The sequence below is a fragment of the Coptis chinensis genome, chromosome 5 (assembly GCF_015680905.1).
Source record: "Coptis chinensis isolate HL-2020 chromosome 5, ASM1568090v1, whole genome shotgun sequence".
In the NCBI taxonomy this organism is placed as follows: domain Eukaryota; kingdom Viridiplantae; phylum Streptophyta; class Magnoliopsida; order Ranunculales; family Ranunculaceae; genus Coptis; species Coptis chinensis.
This window is the reverse complement of record NC_141460.1, coordinates 72,744,214-72,772,120: the sequence shown is the minus strand read 5'-3', so window position 1 is coordinate 72,772,120 and position 27,907 is coordinate 72,744,214. Positions and strand designations below refer to the sequence as shown.

General features: G+C 37.1%; 3 protein-coding genes across 3 annotated transcripts; 1 reads left to right on the top strand and 2 right to left on the bottom strand.

Moving 5' to 3' along the window:
• Window positions 1-1,451: 1,451 nt before the first annotated feature.
• On the top strand, window positions 1,452-7,481 carry LOC147498779 (epoxide hydrolase 1-like). Its single transcript, XM_086560681.1, has 4 exons — window positions 1,452-2,080; window positions 2,167-2,349; window positions 6,697-6,929; window positions 7,096-7,481. Exons 1-4 carry the CDS (start codon window positions 1,766-1,768, stop codon window positions 7,340-7,342), a joined length of 978 nt encoding a protein of 325 aa, XP_086416807.1. The 5' UTR covers window positions 1,452-1,765; the 3' UTR covers window positions 7,343-7,481.
• A 620-nt stretch (window positions 7,482-8,101) lies between these two features.
• Window positions 8,102-10,386, bottom strand: LOC147498778 (epoxide hydrolase 2-like). Its single transcript, XM_086560679.1, has 4 exons — window positions 9,594-10,386; window positions 9,305-9,487; window positions 8,768-9,009; window positions 8,102-8,506 (listed from the first exon to the last, which is right to left on the bottom strand). The coding sequence occupies exons 1-4, from the start codon at window positions 9,873-9,875 to the stop codon at window positions 8,260-8,262; spliced, it is 954 nt and encodes a 317-aa protein (XP_086416805.1). The 5' UTR covers window positions 9,876-10,386; the 3' UTR covers window positions 8,102-8,259.
• A 436-nt stretch (window positions 10,387-10,822) lies between these two features.
• Window positions 10,823-13,569, bottom strand: LOC147498777 (epoxide hydrolase 1-like). Its single transcript, XM_086560683.1, has 4 exons — window positions 13,129-13,569; window positions 12,875-13,057; window positions 11,608-11,837; window positions 10,823-11,259 (listed from the first exon to the last, which is right to left on the bottom strand). Exons 1-4 carry the CDS (start codon window positions 13,408-13,410, stop codon window positions 11,013-11,015), a joined length of 942 nt encoding a protein of 313 aa, XP_086416809.1. The 5' UTR covers window positions 13,411-13,569; the 3' UTR covers window positions 10,823-11,012.
• Between the last annotated feature and the right edge of the window lie 14,338 nt (window positions 13,570-27,907).

Sequence of the window (27,907 nt, the reverse complement as noted above, 5' to 3'; positions counted from 1 at the left end):
CCAACATATATGTTTTTTTGCCTCGGCCAACTGATCTTGGATTGTTGTGCCACTTCTTGCGGTCCTCTTTGAAGAGGAGATAATTCCCGCCCACCGGTTGCAAGCTTTTTAGATGTGTCCAAATCGAGTGGACACCGAATTCTTGCTTCTCTTGTTGTTTTCGCCAACTCCCTCTCAAAATTTCTCTAATATTTTCTCCCAATAGTGTGTGACTCGTTGCCCCACACCAACAATTGGATCTTCATTAACATATATCCACGTTTTGCAAAGAGTCTCGTCTTCTTGAATTGAAAAATTGGCGGACCTTGTAGATTTCTTTCCTTTTGATGTGGTTGCATGTTCATTTGGATCCATTGTTGTACTTGGAGTAGTGATTGTTGCATGTAGTTGGAGTAGATAGGAATTATATGAGAATTGGGAGCAAATGGTGGAAGAGTTATGTGAAGTAGTTGTTATAAATTTGCAATTTCAGAAAAACTAGTCGTTGGGATGTTTGGACTAGACGGATGATGAGTTTATGTCGTCCGTTACAACTTAAAATATGGACGACAAAGTTTCAATTTGTCTGTCTCCCAAACTTTCAATTTTGCTAAAAAGTGCCGTTGTAATGGTTTTAGAAGCTCATCGGGCAAAATTTGGTCGGGTTGCTAAAAGACCTATGTGGCACCTTTTAGCAGCCCTCCATTGGACTTGCTCTTGGAATGACATTTTTGTGGTTATATGGCCCTTTAGCAGCCCATATAGCACCCCATTGGACTTGCTCTTAAAAGAACCTTAGAGCATCTCTAGGTGGTAGTATCACCTCCCAAATTCTTTAAATTTGCTTCCAAAACTCGGAATTTTGCAGAAATCTAACTCTAGATGGAAGCAAATTCGGTCACATCACCTGTCTAGCCGCATCCTTGTTCGCAAATTTGGGATTTCGGATGTGGACGCGGAGCGACAGTGGTAATATCGCGCGCCATTGCAAATGTCGCTCCAAATTTTTTTTTGACTTTGACCAGCACACCGTGCTAATGGTACTGTCGCACTCCATTGCTAATGTCGTGTGAGTTATTTTTTTTTTTACTTTTTCAATTTGGTGCGACAATGGAAATGTCGCGTGAATTTTTTTTTCAACTTGGGGCGACAATGGTAATGTCACGCGACAGTATCAATGTCGTGCAAGGTAGCCCTGTTCCAAATTTGTGAATGATATTTGCGATCATTTAGAGTTGGTCAAAATTTGCGACCAATTTCTCTAAATTTTAGCTTCAAATTTGAAAGAAATACTACCTCCACCTAGAAATGTTATTACCTATCAAAACATAAAAGTGGAGTATTATTTTATCACATACTAGTTGTTATCATATACTAAATTTTCTTTTTATTTTATCAATTTAGGACAGAGTGACAAACACAAGTCCCCATATTATCGCCAAGTCCAAGTCCTTAGCTGTTTAAAACAATAGATTTTGGATTAAAACAAAGTCCCTAAACTTCTTATACGGTGAAGAGAGAGAGAGAGAACTGTAACGTGATGGAGGGAATAGAGCATAGAACAGTTGAAGTGAACGGAATAAAGAAATGCTATTACCTATCAAAACATACAAGTGGAGTATTATTTTATCACATACTAGTTGTTATCATATACTAAATTTTCTTTTTATTTTATCAATTTAGGACAGAGTGACAAACACAAGTCCCCATATTATCGCCAAGTCCAAGTCCTTAGCTGCTTAAAACAATAGATTTTGGATTAAAACAAAGTCCCTAAACTTCTTATATGGTGAAGAGAGAGAGAGAGAACTGTAACGTGATGGAGGGAATAGAGCATAGAACAGTTGAAGTGAACGGAATAAAGATGCACATAGCAGAAAAAGGAGAAGGTCCAGTAGTACTTTTCCTTCATGGATTTCCCGAACTTTGGTACTCATGGCGTCACCAAATAGTCTCACTAGCTTCTAGAGGATACAAAGCAGTTGCACCTGACTTGCGTGGATTTGGTGACACAGATGCACCGACTTCATTTCATAACTACACTAGTCTTCATATTGTTGGCGATATCATAGCACTCATTGACACCCTTGGTGTAGACCAGGTTCAAAAACTAGTGCACATCCTTCCATTTATTAGTCTGTTTTAATGATTGGTTGTTATATGTTAAATGATTGCGTTTTGTGGAAGGTGTTTGTTGTTGGACATGATTGGGGTGCTTATATGGCTTGGCATCTTTGCTTGTTTCGACCTGACCGCGTTAAAGCTTTGGTGAATCTCAGTGTCCATTTGTTTCCACGAAATCCGTCGGCTAGTCCCCTAGTTGGTCTTCGCGCCTACTATGGGGATGACTTCTATATGTGCAGAATCCAGGTGACTGGTTATGATTAAGATTTTATATGTTTAAGAGTTGTCTGTTTTTAATTTGAATTCGTGATTTTTTGGGTATTAGCCATGGTTGGCAAATATTGTGACACCACTAAGGTGTTCGTAATTGATGGTTTATGTTGATGACTTGATGTAGAACGAACACATTGGAGTTGACATTGACATTAGATTGATTGTGTATTTGTGTTAAAGTTTTGAATGGTCCGATCCTAACTTTTAGGTAGAATTTGGAATTAAAATCAGAAATCGGGCCATAGGACAGAATTGGGTGAGAATTATGTCTTTAGGCCATGTGCGGAAATTATGGTTCTAACACAAAAATGTAAAAAGACAATTTTGCCTCTTTAAGTGTTTTAATTTTTTTTAAAAAAAGACATATGTAGCCACTCTTTCTCTTTCCACTCTCTTCTTTCTGTGTTATACACATACATCATGGTGTTTGAATGTGTGGTGTACACATGTTTAGTAGTGTGTGCATGTTTGTTGCACACATGCATAGTGGTGTTTGTTTGTGTTGTACTCATGCATAATGATATTTGCATGTGTTATATACATGCATAATGATGTGTGCATGTTCGTATACACATATCGTGGTGTTTGTATATGTGTTGTACACATATATAGTGGTGTTTGCATGTGTATCGGACTACTACTCCAAACTTAAAAATATCATCGATGACAATAATATCGAAATTGAGATAAATCACACAATTGATTAACACAAGATTCGAAGATTTGAAAAAGAAATTCAATTGTTGTTCAATTGCTTGTCGAACTAGTGCCGAAATCGACCCAATTATTCTTCAATTATCAATAATTTAGAATTGAAAAATGAAAAAATAAATTGCAAAGTGAGAAGAGTGTTTGTCATGAGAGAATAAGATGTTTTCTTATGGCTTAAATTATTAATCACAACACACAAATCAACTAGCTCAAAGATGGAAACAACTAGATCTCAAAAAAATTTACATGTTTCTAGTTGGAGTTTTTTTTTTGCTAGATGGAGAAGAAGATAAATATTTTCTCATATCTTAAATCACTAATCACAAGTTCACAACACACAAATCAGCTAACTCAAAGATGGAAACAGCTAGATCTCAAAAGTATTTTACAAGTTTCTAGTGTGAGTTTTGTTTTTCTAGATAGAGAAGAAAGTCATAATTGGTATTAAACAAAAATAAATTGCTGACGTTAGCCCAAAAATGTCCTAAAACTGAAATTATTAATGATAGCTCTGATGTCAGCCCATTTTTGTCCTAAAACCGAAATTATTGTTCATCCGGGCCTAAAATTGAAATTCTTTGTCAATTTATGTGTTTGGGCCTAAATTTGTGAATTAAAATTCTTATTGATATGCTTTTGTTGTTCTGGATGTTGGTTATCGTGCAACAGTATTCCATTACTTTGAATGCGCACTTCCTTTCATCCTATATTCAAAATTCCTTTTTGTTGGAGTATGAGGGCGTGCACCCCTTATTCACTCATTGTATGAGGGCAGACGCCCCCTATATATTGTTGACGTATGTAAAGTCCCACGTTCTATAAGTTTGGACACCAAACTGAATCGTATATAATATTTCTTATTCTCGTGTATTGGGATACCTTAACACCGAAGTTAGGTTAAGTATATATATATAATTTTGGGTAGAGTTTATTAACTCTCTCTAACCCTATTCTCTCAGTCTCCATTCTTTTCCTTTTTGGTTTCTCCATTACAATCATGTTACAACTTTCCTAGCATCACCACTAACATGGTATGAAAGCATCATGTTCAAATCTGAGTTTAATGGTATACTAGAAGAGTTGTCTACAAAAATCAATATAAAAAAAAAAAACCAATTCTTTTTCAGTTTTCAATATCCAAGTTTCAATCTTTCTCACAAGAAGAAACAAGTATCAAGTTGTATTACAAAGTGTTGTTGCATACGAATTCAAAAAGCCAAACAAGAAGGTAATCTAAGGAGACCGATAAAGTTTGGAGTTCTCTCGTCACGGTTCTTAGGCGTGCGCCCTATACTTTTGCCCTCAATCATAGGCGCCTATCCATCTGTATGAAATAGCATGTTTTCGCTGATGTTTGCTGATCTAGTTTTCTTTTTCTCTGGATGAACTCTTTTATTTTTGGAAGTTCTTTGGCTGACAAAGCTCAAGCTTATCAATTTTTTATTCTTTTTTGTGGTAATTGTTTCTTTTGGAGTTGGAGATTTTTTTTTCTGGCAAGTAGATCTGGTGGTGTTCTTATTGACTCTATTCTTTTTATGCTCTTGGGTGTACTGTTCACGGTACTATTCACAGTTACTGCTCACAACAATATTCACCATATTGTTCACAACACTATTCACAGTTATTGTTCACCGCTGATTTGTTGATATGGTCTTCCCTTTCTCTCGGTGCACTCTATTTGGAAGCTTTTTGGCTGAAAAGCTAAAGCTTTCCACGACTTGTTCATGTATGTTTCAGCATCCGAGTGTTTGTTAAAATGTCCAACTATGTTTTGTGGTAGTTTTCCACTTCCTCTTAGTATCTCTTGCTTTGCTTTTTTTAGGTGTTTGTTAATTCTTATAAGTTATGAGAATATGGCTATTGGTGATAAATACAATATTGTTCTTTGACGTGGGCATTGATTGATCTTTGGTTGTATAAATTCTTTTTAGCTTTTTTTAAGTGGGTATTGGTTTGTTGTATAATTTTGGGGATGGTCGGTCTATTTATTGTGTTGGTATTTGGTTTCCTCTGTTTCAAGTTCAAGTCGGAATAGACAAACATTTGTATGTTCCAACTTTAGGAGGAGAATATAGAGATATGAGGATATTGAGAAGTATTTTAGGCAATGAGAATATGGAAACGTATGTAGAAGAGTATTCATATCTTCATATCTCCATAATGTTTTGGCGTACTCACCTCATGACGGCGTGTGCCCCTTATTCAAGGCATATCCAAGGGCGTGCTCCTCTTTGCATCTCAACAGTATGAGCAATGAATATAATGTCTTGACATACTCACCTCATGAGGGCGTGCACGGTGCACCCCTCTTACAAAGCATATCTAAGGGTGTTGCATCTCAACAAGATGAGCAATGACATCCCCACTATTCATTATTCATCTCTCGGGGTTGCAATCTCGCTTTAATCTGCGGTATTCAATATTCATCTCTCGGGTTGTAGTCACATCTAAACTGCTCTATTCAGTTTTGGTAGTGATCCGCGCCTAAACCGTACTCATGTTTCAGGTAGCAGACATGCCTAAACTACACTCATGTTTCCAGGTAGCAATCACGTCTAAACTGCACTCATGTTTCAAGTAGCAGTCATGCCTAAATTGCACTAATGTTTCAGTATTCAGGAGTACCCAGAACAATATTTTGTTGACTTCAACAGTGATATTGATAGTAGCAGCCAAGAAGTGCACATCAAATCAGTGTTATTGTTTGCAATTTATATTATGACAGCCATAGCAGAAAATGGAGTGAACAATAGCCAAGCAATACGCTACTAAACATATGTTATGGTTACAGTTTGTGACTATGGTACAACTTCAGTATTCAGGTTAGGCTATTGTCTAAACCAACAGTTTCACTTTCAATAACGTCTCAATAGTTGTTCGAGTTCTTCAACTAAATACAATTCTATGTGAAAGGAGGAGCATTATCCTTATCTTTATTTTTGTCATCCAAGCTGTAATATGCATAGTTTGCGTAATTACAGTTTGAGGGGGAGTGTTGGAGTATGAAATTAATGCCCTTTTATTCTCTTTTGTATGAGGGCCTCCTATATATTGTTGGCGTATGTAAAGTCCTACGTTTCTGTAAGTGTGGACTATCAGTTTGGCAACTGTATCTAGTATTTCCTATTCTCGGGGTACCTTAACACCCAAGGTAGGTTAAAGAAATATATGAAACTCTGGGTAGAATATGTTAACTCTCTCTAACCCTATTCTCCTAGCCTCCATTCTTCTCCTTCTTGAATTGGTTTCCCCATTATAATCATGTTTTAACTCTCCCAACATCACCACTAACACTTTCATTTACTTGCAGTCTGCAATTATTAAACGCTTGCCAAAATACGTCTAGAGTAGATTATTGTATCTATATATGTACATCGAATTAGATATGTGGCAGAACAATCACATTTATATTATCTCCAATTTGTATGATGTCCAAAAAGGAAATCAGAATTTAGATTTAGCTAATCCATAGATCATGGCAAACTGTTCATAAAAGCCTATTAATTCAATGTGAGAAAAGATTAGATCGATGTTGATTAAGAGTATACTTGTGTAATCCGTTCACTTATGGCCTGAATAGTCTTAATGGTTCCATTTTTTGCACATTAGGAACCAGGAGAAATGGAAGCTGAGTTTGCTCGAGTTGGTACTGAGACAGTTATCAAAAAGTTTCTTTCATTGCGTGATCCAGGTCCACTCCTGATACCTAAAGAAACAGGGTTCGGAGCTGCGCCTGATAGCCTGCCTTCTTGGTTGTCTGAGGAAGATGTTAAGTACTTTGTGACCAAATTTGATAAGAGAGGCTTCACTGGAGGACTGAACTACTATCGAGCTTTTGACCTGTATGTTAGCTGCACCTTTTTTATTTGATTTAGTGATGCACAACTAACTGAAGTTTTTTCATCATATTATGTTTATATTATAGTCACAAATTAGATTCCAAAATTAGCGTCCGCTTTCATGTCCTCCAATTCCTGAAGTTCTTATCTGCATAAACTTGTTTTGCAGTACTTGGGAGCTTACTGCACCCTGGACTGGTGCACAGGTGAAAGTTCCTGCGAAGTTTATTGTGGGAGACCTGGATCTGGTCTACCATTTCCCAGGTGCTAAGGAATACATACACAGTGGTTCTTTCAAAAAAGACGTGCCGCTCCTGCAGGAAGTGGTTGTAATGGAAGGAGTCGCTCACTTCATCCAGCAAGAAAGTCCAACTGAAATTAACGAGCATATTTATGATTTCATCAAAAGGTTTTGATTCCTTTTATTTATTTCCTTACATTCCCATGAACTATGAGGAGTCTGGATAAGTATGTGGCGTATTGGTGGTGAACAAGTTTGAGAAAATAAGGAACTGGTGTCCATTGATCTAAAGAATAAAGTGGTTGTTGTGAATGTGATGAGCTTGTATTAAGAAGTATATATCCACAGCCATTAAGAAGCCAATTTCTGTCTTAAGCAGCTGTATTAGAACAGTGATTACAACCATATAAAGAACTTCCATCACGAATGATGGAAGAGGCACTATCCCTACTCAATTTTCAGAAAAAAATAACTTCCGTCATAAACTGACATGTTACATTTGATTCAAGAAATCCACATAGGGATAAATCCAAGGAATGATTGTTGGTCTTAAAATTTTCAGGCATTTTATTGTCATGAAGTTAGAAGTAAGAATTGTCTCTAAGGTGAGGTCATAATAATTCGGCTGCACCAAAAATCAACCATATTGTTTCTTCTATACAAGGACGTCTTATGCAAGATGACATTTGACTTCCCTTCAGCTGTACAGAAAAATAAACCATCACTATGACAATCTTGTCTCAAGGTGAAGGAGGTACCTTTTCTGGTGTACACCTTATAATTTGGAGCATTTTATCTAAAACAAGTTGATCCATCTCAAGGAACCTTGCTGCCCTTGAAGTACCTCTTTGGCGTTTAAACTGCAATTCTGTTGTCTTAAGTTTTTATGGGTCTTCGTATCATATAGCCAATTCACTGTCACAACTCACAACTATTGTAAAAGGATACCTTAGTCTCACGGAAACAAACATACAGGGGAAATGCCAATACAGAACAACTGAAAAAGCTTAGCTTACGTAATAATGATTCGAGGTATGCTGTTATTTAAGGATTCTAGAAAGTTCTAGTTATTAATCATACATAGGAGGGAGATTAGAACTTCTGGAAGAAGTCGTAAATGTACTTGTTGATTTCATTGGGCTTCTCTTGGTTGATGAAATGAGCAACATCTTCCATTACAATTACTTCCTCCAGCAATGGAACATCTTTCTTAAATGAATCACTGTGTATGTATTCCATCCACCCTGGTGTCGTGTATGTTACGTCCAGGTCTCCTACAATGAACAAAGTCGGTACTTTCACTTGTCCTCCAGTCCATGGTGCAGTTAGCTCCCAGTTTCTGCAGAGAGAAGCATATTACGTTATTGACATGTTTAAACTTCAGAAAGAGACGTCGACTCACCTCATATTTAAATAAGTAATCTAAATTTGAAAACAAAATCTATCAAGATGCCTTGTTTAATCGTTCTTACATCAGTAAGAAGAAAAAAAACATCAGTAAGTTATCTAATTTAATCTCGTCAAGAGGTTTCATGCTTTCCCATAGGCATTAGTCAGAAATGTTGCAATCAAATTTGAACCGAAGTTCGCGCCAACTTACAAGTCAAAAGCTCGATAGTAATTCAATGGTCCTGTAAAACCTTTTGCCTCAAACTTGCTTGCATTGTAAGTAATATCTTCCTCGGACAACCAGGAAGGCAATGGAGGAGGATTGCTGGTTGAAGTCCAATATCCTCCACCCTTGGGCACCATAATGGGACCTGTTCTGCGAGATGTTAAAATATTCCTGACCAGAGTTTCGGTACTAACACTAGCAAACTCAGCTTCCACCACTCCAGGCTCCTGCAAAATTTCATATCTAAAACATTAGTGCAACTGCATTTCTAAACAGCCAGTGAGCAAGGATCTTTGCTGTGAGGATTGGATGTCAACGACGCCAATCCTCGTGAGCATATAGAATGGCGTGTTTGACTTATGAGCACACAGCAATACGAATCATTAAACAAGCGTTATTATTTGTCTTAGACCATTGGATCTGTTCTTAGATAATGTACCAGGCCTTGCCTAGAAAAACTTTAACTTGCTGCCCCAAATATATGCAGGAAAAGGATTCAAGTTTCGAAATGAAGAACAGAACCTGAAACTTGACAACATAGTAGTCATCACCAAAATGGGATCGAAAGCCTTCCACAAACTCCGTCGAGGGGTCTCTTGGAATAAATGCAACACTAAGGTTCACTAAAGCCTTAACCCGATCAGGCCGAAACAAACATAAATACCAAGCAATTATGGCTCCCCAATCATGTCCAACCACAAACACCTAACAAGTAACCATAAACGTGATAAGAAAATTTTAAACAAAGTATGGTGATAGAAATCTAGACAAGTCAAACAAAGAGTGAGTTTTTCTCTTGATGGATCATCACCTGATCTACACCAAGTGTATCGATGAGAGCAATGACATCACCCACAATATGAAAACAGGTATAGCTAAAGATGGAAGTAGGTGCAACTGTGTCACCATAGCCACGAAGATCGGGTGCCACAGCACGATAGCCTTGGGCAGCAATTGCAATTATTTGGTGGCGCCATGAGTACCATAGCTCTGGAAATCCATGAAGGAATAACACCACTGAACCTTCTCCTTTCTCAGCTACGTGCATGTTTATGCCATTCACCTCTACACTTCTATGCAGTATTCCCTCCATCACAGTTACAAATCTCTCCCTCTTCTAAAGTTAACCTGTCTATGGTGCGGTGGTGCCTGCTTAGGTTGGTTAGTTCATATATATACTTTGGATAAAGGAAATGTTGTGTTTTAAAGTGGAAAAGTCAAATGAATGAGAGACAGTACACAGTACACTTCAAACTCAAAAGGTTGAATGTGTTATTGATTAGAGGTAGGAGATGTCGGCATGTGGTTTATCTCATTCCATCCAGCCAATCCATCAAGACGTACAGTTGACTTTCTCACCTTTCTGTTAGCCTGGTATAGATTTACACACTGTGCGAGCACTTCATTCTGGATTTAATGCTCACTCAATCAGGTTGATGTTGGGCTAATTTTGTATATAGTTTGTATAGCTTGTAACTGGCTAATGTTGGGCTAGGGAATCAGGTTTATGGGAGTCGGACTTTAGTTAGCGTCACAAACTCAGACCATGATGTACTAATTGCGTGTAACCTTGGGGATGTTTTCTCTGAGATAGCAGTGCCGATCTTCTTCTTTTTATTTAGAGAAAGTCAACTGCTGCTTTCGAACAGTATGGGAACATTATTATCAAATAAAGGCATATCTTTGACCTCAACGTCGTCAAGTTTATAATTCGAGATTAATGCTGGCAAGCTATCCAATATAATTAGACTTCCAAGGGTGCCATTCTTGACCAAGGCATTTTGTATGATAGACGATATAATTTTTCATTCCAAGAGATCAGGATGAAGTCTTTACCCAAAAAATAGAGATCGAGGATGAAGTACACAACGATTAAATCATGTAATCATAATTGATTAAGTAATTACCTGTTCTGAGGTAGAGCACCATGTTCAAGGTTCAACAGAGATAGGAGCAAACTTAGATGCTATATGTTCCTTGACAAGTTGAGTATTGAGGAGCATTGGTTGGTTCATTAGCACCCAAAAAAGAAAAAAGAAAAAACAACTAAAAGAATAGCTTTATCAAGACATGAAGAGAAACTAAGCACAACCATAAAGGGCGAAATTCCAATGCATAGACTTGAACTTAAAAACAGTGGACTCAAAAAGTTTCTATAACCCCTTAAACAAGGTATGCTATTATTGGAGGGGATTATAGCAGGTCCTAGCTAGTAAATTGATAAGGCAGTTTAAAACTTCTTGATGAAATCACATATGTGCTTGCTGACTTCATGGGCCTTTTCCTGGTTGATGAAATGTGCAACGCCTTCCATTACAACCACTTCCTGCAGGAATGGAACATCTTGCTTAAACCAATCACTGTGTATGTATTCTTTCATTCCTGGGGTCGTGTAGACCACATCAAGATCTCCGACAATGAACTTAGTCGGTACTTTCACTTGCCCTCCACTCCAAGGTGCAGTGAGCTCCCAGTTTCTGTAGAAACGAATGAAAACAGGAATTTCTTTAGTGTGAGACATCAAAAGAAATCATACCATCTTATACTTTCGTATAAAAGCACAAAAGTAATCGGTAGGGGTCCACTTCAGATGATCATGGATTATTGTGAAGTTAGATTTTGTTTGCATCTCCCGAGACTTATGCAGATAACTTCTAACAGTTAACATTTTTTCAAGAAGCAATGTTATCCACTTATATGAAGATTGTGAATGCAACTATGCTTATTCGAAATTTTAGAATAAGCATACAAACATGTGTGTGTGTGTGTGTCATGGTTTGTTTTTCTCCAAGTTAGACTTCAAATCGAGTTTGCACTCAACGTACCGGTCAAAATTCCGATAGTAGTTCAACGGTCCAGCAAAGCCTTTCTGCTCAAATTTGCTAGCATAATAGTTAACGTCTTCCGCCAACAACCAAGAAGGAAGGGGGGGAGTAATGGTTCCAACTATTCCCTTGGGCAATATAGCTGGACCTGGACGGCGAGATGTCAAAAAATTCTGGACAAGTGTTGCAGTGTTAACTTGAGAAAACTCAGCTTCCATAACTCCTGGTTCCTGCACTTCACACCTGAAATTTGTCAGAGGAGGAACCCTATCGGTAAAAGAGGTCAGCTATCTCGAGAGAAATTATATGCAAATCAAGAAATGTGAAGTTTCAAATCTTTCTGAATTAACTTAAAGATAATATTCAACAGAATGTTTCCTGGCATACAAATCCTGGTGAGATAGGTTTCTGTATAGTTAAAGCATAAGCAATTGAAACTTACACATCAGGCATTTAACACAAAAGGTAGATCAACAATTGAAATATAAGTTAAAGGACAATTTATCACTATGTCTGGTGTTTCTTTCAAGTGGTAGTCTGTGAGTGGGATGATGTATGAGTCACGAAACAGTGAGGATCCATTTGGAATTAGACTAAATGAGTATCAGAGCCAATATTAGGTTTTTGATATCTGAAATTCTGAATGAGATAACTTCTCATTACTTTAAGTTTAAAAAAACAAGAGAACAACATAATTTAATTCAACTGAATTTCTTTTTCTATTGTTCTTGATATGAATATCCTTATTACGGTCACACTTCCTTTTGTTTGTTTTCCATGTCACAAAGTATAGATCCAAATGTGTAGTGCAAACCAGCCTGACCAAAGTTATCAAACAAGAAGTCAAAACCCACTTTATACTATGAACTTAAACCTGGTGTCCTCTTTCTTATGGATGTTTACTACTAAACTCTACTGCTGCCGAATGTCAAAAGATTGAAAATGTAGGAATACACCTTTAGGTTCATTGTTTTAGCTAGCGGCTTAGTTACATCAAGCATCTCTTCTAAGCACAAGTGACAAAACACTGAAATATAGTCTCTTTCCTTATACAATAGAAGCAATGAAAGTTCAATCATTTGCATTTTTCTTTGTTCCCATATTATTACATCCGTGCAGCGCATAATCTAAACTTACTAAATCGGGATCATACTTGCTCCATTACAAACACAAGTAGAACATTATTAATCCAACAACAACAACAACGAATTTCTTTAATTTCGATAATGCCATTAATTGGGTAAAAATTGAAGAAAAAAAACAGAACCTGAAATCTGCAGATATAATAGTCATCACCAAAGCGAGATCTGAAGCCATTGACAAAAGAAACCGATGGGTGTCGCCTTAGATAAGGAACACTAAGGTTAACCAAAGCCTTAACCCGGTCAGGCCGAAACAAACACAAATACCAAGCAATTATAGCACCCCAATCATGTCCAACCACAAACACCTACATAAAAAATATAAAACACATAAACATCAAACAATGTCTAGAACAAAATGTTTAATGAATTTTATTACCTGATCAGCACCAAGGGTGTCAATGAGGGCAATGAGATCACCAACAATGTGAAAACATGTATAGTCAGTGACAGCAGTGGGCGCATCCGTGTCTCCATAGCCACGAAGATCAGGTGCCACAGCTTTGTAGCCATGGGCAGCAATTGCAGTTATTTGGTGACGCCATGAGTACCATAGTTCTGGAAATCCATGTATGAATAAAACTATTGGGCCTTCTCCTTTTTCTGCAATGTGCATTTTGATTCCATTTACTTCTACGGTTCTGTGCTTAATTCCCTCCATGACAAATTCACAATCAGAGTTCTCTTTCTTTTCTTTTTTTTTCTTTCTCTTTTGTAAAGTTGAAATGGAAAAAATGAGGCGGTGGTATTTTAAATGTAGCCCGGACCTACTTTTTTTTAGACCTACTATTGCCACTTACTCTATTTGGATCAGTTGGTTTGCCATTGCCAATACACACGTATCTCTATGTAAAATGAAGGCTTCCGCTACAGACACTTTCCATTCCATGTGGGCATACCAAAAAAAAAAAAAAAAAAAAAATTATTACAAATTTGTCATTTACCTAAAAATATATTTTGTGTTAGACACCTCCTAAATGCATCAATTAACATGTTGGTAACCTCTTATATCCCTTCTTCCCCCACCACGCATTTAATAAAACTCAAAATTAAGGTTCACATAAACAAAATGAATAAGAACGATTATAATCAAACATTTACAAATTTCTAATAATATTTAGTTTTAAATCTAAACTTGTTATTTTCCATTTTATTTTGTACAATTGTGAATCAACAACTAGTTTAGGTTTTAGAGTTAACAAATTCGTACCAAAGTCTCGTGTAAATTGTTCTCAATATCTATTTTAATTTCAAATTTTACTCAAAATTTCTATAAATATTTGAAATTTTACACAAATATCAATACAATTTTCGGTGATAATTTGGTGAATGGGCGGTTAGAAAGTGATCGAAAAGAGAAGAAAGACACGAAGGCTAAAACTGGTTAGTACCGGTTTCTCAGTTCTTGGTGAATTGGGGGTTATACGGGACTTTGTGTAGTGCATAAGTACAGACACCAAATTGGGCCGGGTCTGCCTAACACAATTTGGGGGGTGTCAATAGTAGGACCCTAAATTAATGATGGGTTTCTTCCTGAATCGGATGTTGACTTAAAGATAGATTAGGAGAACAGAACCCATTGAATGTGGCAGAGATGATTTATTCCACTGCTGGACATAGCCCCCACTTGCTGATTGTATGAAATACCCCTAATACCCTTCAAGGTATTAGTGTTTGTTTTTTGAAAAAATGATATATCATTATACGAATTTACATATACACCCTTGAACATCTCCCACCCTCTTGTGTAGTGCCAACATAAGTCTGAGACACCAAATTGGGCCTGGTCCGCTTTAACACAATTGGGGTTGTCAATAGTAGGACCCTAAATTAATGATGGGTTTCTTCCCGAATCGGATGTTGACTTAAAGATAGATTAGGACAACATAACCCATTGAATGTGGCAGAGATGATTTATTCCACTGCTGGACATAGCCCCCACTTGCTGATTGTATGAAATACCCCTAATACCCTTCAAGGTATTAATGTTTGTTTTTTGAAAAAATGATATATCATTATACTAATTTACATATACACCCTTGAACATCCCCCCCTCTTGTCATATCTCTTCCTACCTAGTACATCAAAAGTTATTTTCTCTCTCCTATTCCTACCCAAACAGGACGTCTCTTCTTCTCTCTCAACAACATTCACTCCTAAGTACACAGTCACCAAAGAAAACTCCCTTTGTTCCCGCCCAAATTCCTTTCCCTTTCTTTTCTCCTACCATATTTACTCAGATATACACCATCTTTCATTCTAGAGTAGTTGTTGAAAAGAAAACGGATATGACGATATTGGGTATGGTATGACAGATTCAGAGGACATCGAATAGTTGAAAGCGATCCTAAGCGCTATGTGCCTGCGAAGCCAAATGAACGATATATGCATATATACGTGCTAGTGGATCATTGGAACTGGACTTCTATGAGGAAGATGGTGAAGTAGAGTAAATTGTATTGAAAATATTTGGGAACTTCCCTCTGGTCTTATATCTCAGTTTTGTTGTTGTGAAATGGAGTTATTGTATAGGAAATGTATGACAAAGGTCCGCTTTTTCATTTTAATTAATGATATGGTTCTCGTTAATCCTATTATAAGTATATGGTAGAACAAGATAGTTTTATCGTACAAAAGTACACCCATAAAAAGAAAGATGTCAATGCGACGGTAGAACATGGTAGTTCTAGTTTTATGTGTCGTACAAATGTATACAGGTAAGAACAAATATGTGTATGCCTAAAACAAAAATATCATAGAAAATATAAATATATCCAAATAAAGAGAAAAGTCAAAACATGTAGTGGAGTATGATCTTGCCCATATAAAGGTACCAATATACAAACAAATCTAAGAAGCACCATTGGAAGCGGCTTCAATAATTAGTATTGGAATGCTATGATGTTGTTTTGAAAATGGTAATATGAGCAGAGGCATCATAGATCAATTTATTTCCAAAGAAGGTTTATAATGGCTCAATGGTATTGTATGTTGTCTTAGTCGGATAATAGATCAATGGGAAAGAGAGATCTATATAAACTTTCAATTCATGGCATACCCAATTGATGGCATGTTGTATTCGTTTTAAGGTGATGTTAGCGGTGTAGACAAAAGTACTTAATTAAGAATGATTAATCTTAATTAAAGAAATTAAAACAAAAATCAGTAGCACGAAGTTTAGTTTGTCCATCCAGGGGACTCGCTAATCGCATTTTTGTGTTTTTTCACGATCCGTTCAACCAACAAGCAAGCAGGTCAAGCCACAGGCAAGCAAGTCTTTGGCCATCATATTTCTGATCATGGCCCCAGTCTGGGTGAAATTGAGACGCTGATTTCGCAGTAGCTGATCTACAAAAGCCAGTACGAAGACCCTACAATTGTAAGAATTTCTCTGCTTTACATAGTCGGCGTATTTGATATTCCACTTTTTCTGGAGCTTCGATTGTTGTATACAGCCTTTGTTGAGCATTAAGAAGGCATACTGAAGCAGGGTACCGAGCTTTTCGAGGCGGGGTGTAGGGTCGGTGATAGGCTTTGCCAGCAAATCATATATCCAGCAAGTCCAAGTGGGGAAGTTGAAGACCACCAGTATCCAATGCATGTTTGAGATATTGAAGGCCATTATCATGCCCTTAGATTTGGTGACGTATGGGATGTGGGTGTTTTGTTGGAGCATATCTCTGAAGGTCATCTTTTGGTTCGATGAAAGGTTGGAAGCAAGGACATAAATCTTTTGTTCCGTAGTCAGGCTCGGATCGGTAAGGCTCCCTTCAACAGTCGCATACAATGACTCCCAGCTAACCTGCATCAGTTGAAACAAAAGTTATTTGCACGGTCTCAGAAAGTCTAGAAAAGTACGAGAAAAGAAGTGGGGTTTGGTCAATTAACTGGGATCAGTGTATCGAGGATGACAGTGTAGGATTGTGACAAATCACGCTTTCAGAGTACATCATCAAAGTTGGCAAGTCTGTTATGGGCCATGTCAAGAAGCGCCATGTAGAGTGAAATGACCTTGGCGACAAAAAGAAATAACAAATTTATCAATAGGACAAAACGAGTTGTGAATTAAGTTGGGTAACTTCAGAGCAGCAGTTGACATACCTCATCATTTAGCCACTAATTAGGGCTAAGCAAGTGGTATGTGCTCATGCTTAAGTCCAAACCCGACCATAAAACCTAAGTTTTACAAAGTTAGAAACACCGGACTTTAGGCCACGTTCATGGTACCACTAATACAACTGTGCAAGGTATTTTGGATCAGTGCATAATGCAGGCTCCAAAGGTATATTTCTCCTGGCAACAATGGAGGAACTCCTCTTTATTAATGGGTCACCCACAATCATGTGTTCCAGAAGCTTCTTAGCACATAATTTGGTAGCTTGCTCCTCCAGATCACAGAATTTATTCCACCGATTCAACTGAGCAACTCCCAGAGCACCGTGACTAGAACTCCAAGAGAAACTCCCATAGCAACTCCCAGTACCATGATCGAAAATTTCTTCCGACCTAGAACTTTCCCATCGGTAACCTAAGAAAAAATCAAAATCGTAAGAGATAGTAAGTACGTTGTCTCGATGAGGGGAACATAAAGTGTTATGATAATAACAATATGATATGTGACACTTTAATATATTTTGAAGATCTCCCCACGGTCATTACCAATGGAGTTTTAATCCCACAAGCCACCCGCGTAAATTATGGTTAGAAGTCAAAAGGGAACTATGATGTCTTATAACCGCCACATAATGTCCTACATAGTGTTTGGTATATATTTAAACAACCTTGTCAGCCTGTTCCACCTTTTCAGTAGCAGTTGGTTCAATTTGAACTTCATATATTTGACCTTTCACATCAGCATTTTTTTCAACATCATTTTTAAAAGCTAAACCATTAGCATCAGTAGCTTTATCTCCCGCATCAAAGTCCAAACCCCGACCACCTTGGCGTTGGCAGTACTCTTCCTCAGTAATCCCACTCTCTAACAAGTCCTTCGCTATTCTTTTCCTGATATATGTTCGCCTTTTTGATGCAAAGACAGGCAGCAAATTTCATAGTAGGCAGTCTACAAAGGCAAGTGTGAACGCGCCATAGCTGTTGTCATCGTCATATTTGGCACATTTCGCAAACTCCAGATTCCACTGACGACCTAATTTGGCCATGTCTATACATCCACTATCCAAGCTCATAAATGCGTAAGGAATCACTGTCAACAACTTGGTTAAACGTGGTGTTGGGTCAAGAACCCAGGTGGCACCATCCTTTGACTTCTCCAATGAGTCATAGATTTGAACACCCCATGTGACAAAGTTAACGACGATGAGGATCCAATGCACTTCTTCAACATTGACCGTCATCATCAACCCACGACAGTTTCTCAAGTGTGTCCCCAAACTGCCACGCTGATAAAAGGTAAAATGATAGTTTTACCTACGAATAAGTAACGAGACTCAAACGTAAGTAAAACTAAAACTAATTTTCGCTTAATTATCAAAGTTTTCTACTCTCGATGCTATTGCAATATAGTTGGAATAGAAAGTTCGTTCCACTCCTAGTTCTTTAGAATTCACATTAACTAAGATTATCAATCTATTAAAGTCAATGAGAGTACGGATTATGTAATTATGCTACGATGGTAATTCAACTAATCAAGATAACGATAATTCAACCACGGAAATACTAAATTGACAATACGATAATGAATTAGGGATTTGATTCCACCTTAATTCGAATTTAATCAACTAGCGAGGAATTATCGTAATCCGAATTGTAATGCTTCAAGATAACAATTGGGTGTATCTAATCCCCTAATTGTTCATGGTAATCTCTACCAACTAACAACTAGCATGTGAAGCAATCAAACCCATTCTCATGGTGAACTAATTACTTTCTAGAATGGAATAGAATATTATGAACTATTCTACACTAACAACAATCAAGTTTTCATCAAGGCTTCAAAACCCCTCTAATGAGGTTTTAGCCTTGAATCATTATACTATCATTTCTTAAACAAGAACAAATATAACAACTCATTATTGAATAAATGATTAAACTTTATAATCTAAATTAACAATAGTCTAAGATTCAAAATGGATTAAACCCGAATTTAAAACTAATTTAGAACTAAGATTATGAATACTAATTATCAAATTAAAACAAACTAATTATGAATTTAAGACAACTAAATCTAAATAAGAATTGAATCAATAAACTAAATTGAAATGAAAACTAATACTTTATTATAAAACTAAATCGATTCTAAATAATAATCTACTTTGTTCTAAAACTAATTAATTGAATGTAAAAACTAGATCTAAAACAAGTTATTGGATAATGGCTAACTAAAAAAACTAGATGCTTAAGAGCTAAGTCTTGTGTCTTCAAATGGAGGAGACAAGATCCACTATTTCGTGCATAGGCTGAGGAGGCATGTTTTGGGCGAAAAATCGAGCCCAAAACCCAATTTCTTCAAATTCACGAGGCCTTTTCATTAGATTTAACATCAACAGCATTTTAGTTCATTTTGCTCCCTCTGATTGGCTTAAAGTTTGGACCATTAGAAATCTCATTCCGATCCGGTCGTTTTGACATAAGGTAGGCCCAATTCCGAGGTCTAAGTCCAAAGATACGGCTTCCGAAAGTTTTGCTGACTTTTGTGCGTTGTTTTTGCCGCGATTGACTTTTCATCTTTGACCGGGCTTTAAATGGGCTTTTTCTCCTTGGATCTTGGCTTTTAATAATAGAACTTCTTAACAACCAACCCTTGCTCAATTATCTCGCAAAAAGGGGGCATTTCTGCACATATTCGACTCCAATGCCTGAAATACATAAGAACACGATAACAGTACTAACTCTTACTTATTAATCACATAATTGGTCAAAAAGCAATATTGTTAAAGGGTTAAAACTACAATTTTGGGCTCTTATCAAACCACCCCCAAACAGCATTTTGCTTGTCCTCAAACAAATATGAGAAATTAGAATAAGTGACAAAAAATGGAGTTCTAACTAATCTCATTTCGCCGAGTGCGATTGCATTGACCATATGCAACAAGGCCTTAAACCGCTAGGAATTCCCTAGTGGATGAGTTATAGCTTTGTGAGAGTTTTCCAGTGAAGGTACTCACAAACTTCATTTATACTACAGTGACTAAGAAATAAAACTATTGTTTCCTTATTTATGTTTTAATTATCTATATATCTCACTAGCAATGAATACAGAATAATCAAGTCGAAACCTAAGCTAATATATGCATAATAATCAATCATCTATGAATAAACATATATACAATGAGTAATGCTATGAAATGCATTAACAGGTCCGTTTCTGAAACTTTGGAATAACGTCCTTAAGTAGGTCCTCACATAAATGTCAAGACAAAAACACTCTGATTTTTCCACTCAAGTTTCGCTACTTCAGTGTGTAGTGGGCACACTTTACCTTACAAACTCAATGACACACAAGGAAGCCGAAGTTGATCAAACACATTTGCCACTTACTATCACACTAACATATTCCTAATTGAGTTAGAGGTCTTATTTAGGTGTTGCGGGGATTAGGTGATGGTTTAAGAATGAAGGAAGTGGATATTCAAAAAGAACTAGTCTGAGATAATAGAGTCTTCGTATTATGTAACTAGAGAAAACATTGTTCTTTACTTTTGCTTCTACACTTTGTTTCCATCCTTAGCCATTTTTTTTTTCTTTTTCTTTGGCTTTTGGCTCCTTTGATTCTGTTTTTGGAGTTCTATCTCTTTATTTATTTATTTGGATAGAAACTTCATTTTCTTATTTAAAGCGACTAACAAATTCTTGATTTCAAAGGTCTTTCCCTTTTCTATTCTTCATCTCTATTCTCAAACTCATTCAAAGATGGGTAGGCTGATTTTTTTTTTTATTTGTTTTGTATAAAAAGGTAAAGGATTTGCGGTTTATGAAAGGCTAAAGAAAGGTTCAGAGGGGCGACTAGCGGAAATAATTTCATATAAGTTTGAATTTATGGCTATATTGATCCAAAGAGGGCCTAAATTCTCGCTTAGGATATGGTATAGTGATCAAGCAAGTGGACGTGTGATTTCTCTATCGGAATTTACTTCTCCCTTGTGTCATTTCTCAAATGTTTCACTCATGTAAGGCTTTATGCTATATTCTCACAGGATTTGTAGAATAAGTACTCTAGCCTAGATTTCAGAAACTTACTACCAACAATCATAGATACTCATGCAATATATTTATAAAAAGATGCAAAGATTATTATCTATATATTAACCTAAGTTTCTAAAAACTATTCTAATGCAAAAGCTAACGCGAAACTTCTAGATTATTAAGAGTAGATAGAAAAAAAAACAATACCAATATTCCTAAGTGTATAACATCACTTTTTATTTACTTTTTTATTTTTTTGCTAGAAAACAAGTGCATATTGTACATATCTATATCCTAACAGGTGCCTTAAATTACGCGTGTTTCTATGCCACCCCCAAACAAGAAACATGCTTTGTCCTCGAAGTATTGAAATAAAAAGGGTAGAAAAATACCATGGAAACGCGTGAAATTTTGGAACATCTGCAAAACAAGGTTAAAACATACTAATATAGATAAAGAAAAACAGACGCAACTCTATATGAGTTCCACCCGTTATGGGGTTACAAGAAGTAAAGTGCTTAGGACGTAAGCAGACACAAACTGAAACTAAAAACTTACCTTAACTCCATCGTTTAAGCGTCATCCTCCTTCTCTTCTATAAAGATATTGGGTTCCTTCGCATCCTGCCACACCATGATGACTTGCCAAGCCCTTCGCCGTGTGTCGTCCACCTATGCTAACCTATCTACTGTTACTAAGTCTGATGGGGTGTAAGGAGCAACCAAATGAGGTTGCACCTGCCATCCCGGCCAAGTCATAACGCGAAATGAACGAACCACGCAATTTGTAGGTCTCATGGTTTCAACCCTAACCCAATCCGTGAACTGGGTATAGAATACAGGTAAACAACCGCGCATGATGCGACAAACCAAAACAGGCATAAGAAGATACTTATGCCTCATGTTATGGGCTCTCTTTAGACTAGCCACTAAAACTCTGGGAATATCATATAGGCGACGTCCCTCAGCTAAAGCAAGGAAAACGTCACCAACTGTACTATTTGCAGAAGTAAACTGCCACTCCCCAAAATATTCATCAGGATGAATAACATGGTGGTGCCTACATCCAGGGACAGACTACCAAGGGCTATGTTATATCGCCCTTGGTCCATTACACGAAACACCCCTCCCCCATAATACTCGTGGAAATATGCATAGTCATAGAGGTATGCATTATCAGTCATATATCCCCACGTGTGTGTAGGATTAGGCAAAGGCAATCCCGAAACCAAAGCTACCATATTCTTATTGAACTCCATTTTCGTGTCATTAACTACGACGGAGAATTTTTGTTCTCCATCTTGGTTACAATATAAATTAACATTATTGTAGAAATAAGTAGTAAGCTTAGGTGAATACGAGTCGTCATCACTTACCAGTAGATGCCGCCATCCTAACTGCAAGATCCTGTCACGAAACCAACCTCCGTAGGTCTTGCTTCCCAACAAGTCTTCGTAAGACTGCTCAGGTATGACCATAGGAGATGTCATCACAATAACTACTCTCTAGAAGAGCTACAAACAACCTTGGAACAACTCACAAAAAATCAGAATTTTTCGTGGCTATGAAGGTCAGGGTGCGGGTCGCGCTCAGAGATAAATCGAGTTACAGGCGCTTCAGCGCTAGGCGATTTAGAAGTAGCCTTGTATGGGCGCGAGTCGCGCTCCGTGTGTGAAGAATAGGGTGCAGTGAAAAACAAGAGGAAAAATTGGAGGTTTAAGGTGAGAGATGAAAGTGAGATGTGTGGGTTTTGAGTGTAGAATGAAGGAAGTATATATAGGGTTTTAGTTTCTAAAACGAATTAACAAGTTGCCAAAAAAATTTAAGGCAATTGCCGGAAACAAAATATTTCCAAAAACCTAAAATGGAAACAACCCATATGGATTATTCTAAAACAACCCATATTCCTTATTCCAAAACAAGCCTAATATCTTTTAGATTGAATTTAGAATAACTTCTTAACTCATTGAAATTTCATCCTACCACAATATCTAATCATAGTCATACAAATATCGGCAACATTCCCAACAATCATCGAAATATTACTTCTAAAATGGTGGATCATATAAAAATAATGCTAAAAGAAATAATACCACCCCCCAAACAATTCGGGAAGGTGGGATTAACGCAAAAATCATCGCATGCGTTGAAAAGAACCAAATTAAATTAAAATCGAAATTCAAGTAACAATTAACTACCGAATTCAAATTTAACTACTGAATTCAACAACTTAACATCGAAACTAATAAAAACAATAAAAATTAATCATAAAAACAACAAATTTTCCTAAACAGCTAGCCACGTACAAGATGAAGATGGCCCCTGAGATGAAGATTGGGCCTGGGATGAAGATGGGATTTGGGATGAAGATGGGCCCGAGCTATCCATCCTTCGGCGACGACGCTCATGCCTCATAGACTCCCCTGAGGAAGAACCCCCACGGGTGGCATGTGCTCTAGAATCTCTACTCGGAATCGGCGCTGTGCTTCCATCTCTGCCTTCATTTACGCCCATCGCGATCCCCGATTTTGGACGAGTCTCCATGTTATACTGGAGATCCATCCCACCATCGTTGAGCTGTTCATAACTCGTCTGAAGGTTCTTTTGTTTATTTCGAATTATAATCTGCCTAGTCCGTAAATCTTCACAAATACCATAAACGCAACGCAAGCCACTATGCAGCACTGACATGCGTTTTAAATCAGATTTACAACTCTCCAAGGCATTGGCATCCAAACATGTCATATCCTCCATCTCATCATCCGAATCAACCATCCTATCCTCTGGCAACTTCCAAGTCTTTTGGATACACTCCGTATAAATAATTGCATTTGAATGCAATTTTAACATAATACAATCAGAATTTGTAACAGCTCTAAAAGACATCATGATCTTAGTGATCAATACCGGGAAGGGCGCAATACTCTTTCCAACTCCTCTAACCATACTTAAAATAAACTCGAGGATGCAGAATTTATACCTCTTCTCCTGCAATATCAAGAGAACGTGTAGACAGGTCAGACCGATGTCGCTGACTTTCTCTTTCCCGATGACGTTCTTACCAATCCACTAAGCTACAACCAGCTGGTTGGTTCGCAGAGATGACTGTTGAACACAATGAGAATTCAGATTGTACCGTCCCTCTATGGCAGTGTCTTTCATCAATGCAGGAACTCCAACATACTGGGATTCCTGCAAGGTGGCTTCGAGATGGCGTTCAGATGTAATGCCTAAAATATCAGCCAACAACTCTCTAGAAACTTCTCTCCTCTTCCCAGCCACCTTCACAAAAAATTTCTGACCCTCCAACTCCCTCTTCTTATAAAATTGTTCGACCAAATCGGAGTGATAGAAATCCTCTGTCAAATACCACAACCTATTCCAATCCCTCCTAATCATCTCGTCACTAAAAAACGGCGCAAAGCGGCCGACAGTAAAAGCTTGTTCCAGCAAAATTCTTCATTTTGAGCCATTGAAGTTTGGAGTCAATTTGTGGGCTTGAGTGCAATGTGGGGAATGAGTTTGAATCAAACTCACTCAAAAATTGGGAGTGGGCGCAGTGGTCACGGTGGTGGTTCGAATTTGGTTAGATTTTCTTGTATTTTTGTGGTTTAAACTGTTGGTAATGGTGGTGGAGTAGGACTCGCGATTTGGAGTAGGTTAAAACTTTTGGCGTGGTGTTTTTTTTTTTTTTGGTTAGGGTTTTGTGGGTGCTAATGGCGGAATTGGAATAGAAATTGCGAACTGATTTTGGTTTGAGGAAGGAGACGCACGTGCGCGACGCATGCGTGCGAAATTTTTTGGGCCCAAGCCCAATTCGATTTTTGACATTTTCGATTTTATGCACGCAAAACTTCAAACTAAAATTGCCGATTCGTTACCGGTCCAATTTTTGCGAATGAGATATGGAAATGATCAGGAGAGAATTTTCAATCTAATGATCCATAACACACTCTACTCTAACTGTGGGTGACATATAAAATGATGGAAAATGTCTCGAAGTGGGTGAATAATGTAAGTTATGCGAACAAATGAAATCTAAATTTATAGATAATGTCAACCCGAATCAAAATACGATTAAACGGCATACACAACAAAAAAAAATGGAAAATTGAACAAGCAAGGATGGAAAGACCAACACCCCACCCCCAAACAAATTTGATAGAACAGAGTTTAGAAAATTTGTTTTAAACGTGGGTCTTTTAAAGTCAGATTCCCGAGACTTCCTAGATTACTATTTATATGGTTTTGATTTTTTTTTTTTTATGAATAAGATTTAATATAAGAAAAAAAATAAAGCAATAAGGACATAATTCGCACCATAGAGAAACATAACTCAAAAATCGAAAAAACATGCGAGAGTGGAAAACGTGAATTATGTTAAAAGTGGTCTTAGGATCCGGTACTTACAGCCGCACACTCCATAGGGAGGGCCCGGTTACCTGAATGGTGCACTAACCAATATATGGAAGTGAAAGGAAGTACACCAACAACAAAGGTCAGTCCTCATAAACGGGGTCCTATAAAAAGACTTCTTCCACAACAGGGGACATTAACTCGTGAAAATGTTTTAACCGTTGGCCATTGACTTGAAAGGTACTGTTGTTCTTGGGATTTACCAAGGTGATTGCCCAGTAAGGGGTGACTTCAGTAACCAGAAATGGACCGGACCAACGGGTTTTTAATTTCCCTAGAAAAATATGTAGACGGGAGTTGTAAAGCAAGACCTTTTGACCTACCACAAACTCTTTACGCAAAATTTGCTTATCATGAACACGTTTCATGTTAGCTTTATAATCCTTCACGAGATCATAAGAATCGCTACGGATTTCTTCAAGCTCATTCAATTGCAACTTGCTTGACACCGCCTCATCAAAATTGAAGTTAAGATTTTTATAGCCCACATAGCACGGTGCTCCAATTCAACGGGCAAATGACAAGGTTTCCCAAATACAAGTCTAAAGGGAGACATACCTATAGGAGTTTTGAAAGAAGTCCTATACGCTCATAAGGCATCAGTTAGACGCTTAGACCAATCTTTCCTATCATGATTTACAGTTGTGTATAAGATTTTTTGATTTCCTATTAGAAACTTCTACTTGGCCGCTAGTTTGTGGATGATAAGGAGTTGCCACTTTATGTGTAACTCCATACTTTTTAACTAAAGATGCAACAACTCTCTGTTAAAAAATGTGTTCCACCATCACTAATAATGGCTTTAGGAATGCCAAATCGACAGAAAATATATTCCTTAACAAAAAATACAACTGTCTTATGGTCATTGCTACAGCAAGTCATGACCTCTATCCATTTAGACACGTCACTACAAGAAAAAAAGGCTTTATATCACTGTTAAAAATAGTGACAAAAAGTCTTTTGTCACTGTTTTTTTTTCCCAAAACCGTGACGGAATGGGGTCATTTTTTTTTTCAAAACCGTTACAAATAATTCCTCTAGATAAGCCTATATCCACCACATAAAACCATAATAAACACTTAAAAACAGTCACAAAAAAGCATATCATTTGTGACGGTTCAAACAAAACAGTAATGTAATCATCTTGTAACTGGCACAAAAAGGATAACTATTCATGATGATTTGGTTAAAACCGTGATAAATATATATTTTGTTTAAAAAAAAATATCGAATACACGTGAATACATACCTCATATGGAATTAGACCTGTAATAAGCCACTCTAAATATTATCCATTAAATTTCAAGAAGCATTCATAAAGTGCTAATTCCATTGAATTATCGGCCAATTCCCTTTGATAACCAATATATATTTGTATATTCCAAAATATAATGAAGGAAATAACACATTCCCAATGTAATACATATAAATTAAATCAGCCAAATCCAATTGAAAAAAGGAACCTAATCTTGCCCAAGTCGATCACCCACGTGTATGTCTTAAGCCTTGTGGTTGTTATGCATCTGGTTTTCATCTTGAGATTAGTTTATAATACATTTTTGGATGAACTGAACAAATTCTATTCGAACATCACTACGTTATCTCCTTGCAAGTGTAAGCCGTTTTACGGCCAAGATTCTTTATCTGAAATATAATAAACCAATCGTATAAAATAATTGGAAAAGTTACATGGTGCTTCTTTACAAAATATACATTAATATATTAGAATCTCCAAGTATCCAATGTGGTATTTCCTAAACTTATGCTGGAAGCAAAGCTCATTTCAATAAATATATAAATAAAAGGCACCAGCCTAATCTATGGATTCTTTGGAAGTAGGGTTTACAAGGTCCTACAGATCAATATGTCAAATCAACACCTAATAGTGGATGGTACAAGAGGCCATTATTAACATAGTGCCAACACCTAAATTATTCACAAACTCACGTAATGTCATAATAGATTGTCAAACGACAGTCTTAGAATAATACCCATGTGCCGCAGGCCCAAGGCTACAATTTGTATTGTAGTTGCAAATTGCTATCATATCTATTTCCAAGGGCGATCCAAGGCGAAACTATATAACCTAGCATCTTGCCTCACCCTGATCCGTTGTGCTAGAAGGCCTTAGGTCAAAGAGTAATCGTAAACATTTATTGAGAAACATGACACAATATTAAGATGTAAAGGAAAGATCGGCAGACGAAATGCATAAGAAATAAACATACACAAGATTGTCTACACAATGACATTCACTTTATTGAAGTGGTACCTTAACACAACCTGTCATAAACCTCCATTACTTAAGAAAAAGATAGGCAGAAACTGCTTGCTTGTCACCAATCTTGTCCAATTTCTTCAACTAAACTCTGTTGAGCAAACAAAACATTCATAGAGTAAGGATTTAGGCTCTACATACCGAACGACACAACGACATGCAAACTGAATTTTGAAATAAAGTAATTAGTTCATGTATAAACTCAAGAATACGGGACACCCAAGTGGAGGATAGTAAGTTAGTCACTCTTAAGGACTAAAATCTATGCACAACAAAGAAACAGAAAAAGAAAGGAAAATAATTAAAAGCTTGTGATTGTATCT

Coding starts and splice junctions, on each gene's coding strand:
- LOC147498778 (XM_086560679.1), bottom strand. CDS start 9,875: ATGGAGGGAATACTGCATAGAAGTGTAGAGGTGAATGGCATAAACATG. Junction 9,488..9,593: donor ATACACTTGGTGTAGATCAG/GTGATGATCCAT, acceptor GTTACTTGTTAG/GTGTTTGTGGTTGGACATGA. Junction 9,010..9,304: donor ACTATGTTGTCAAGTTTCAG/GTTCTGTTCTTC, acceptor GAAATTTTGCAG/GAGCCTGGAGTGGTGGAAGC.
- LOC147498777 (XM_086560683.1), bottom strand. CDS start 13,410: ATGGAGGGAATTAAGCACAGAACCGTAGAAGTAAATGGAATCAAAATG. Junction 13,058..13,128: donor ACACCCTTGGTGCTGATCAG/GTAATAAAATTC, acceptor TTTTTTATGTAG/GTGTTTGTGGTTGGACATGA. Junction 11,838..12,874: donor ATTATATCTGCAGATTTCAG/GTTCTGTTTTTT, acceptor TGTGAAGTGCAG/GAACCAGGAGTTATGGAAGC.
- LOC147498779 (XM_086560681.1), top strand. CDS start 1,766: ATGGTGAAGAGAGAGAGAGAGAACTGTAACGTGATGGAGGGAATAGAG. Junction 2,081..2,166: donor ACACCCTTGGTGTAGACCAG/GTTCAAAAACTA, acceptor GTTTTGTGGAAG/GTGTTTGTTGTTGGACATGA. Junction 6,930..7,095: donor TACTATCGAGCTTTTGACCT/GTATGTTAGCTG, acceptor CTTGTTTTGCAG/TACTTGGGAGCTTACTGCAC.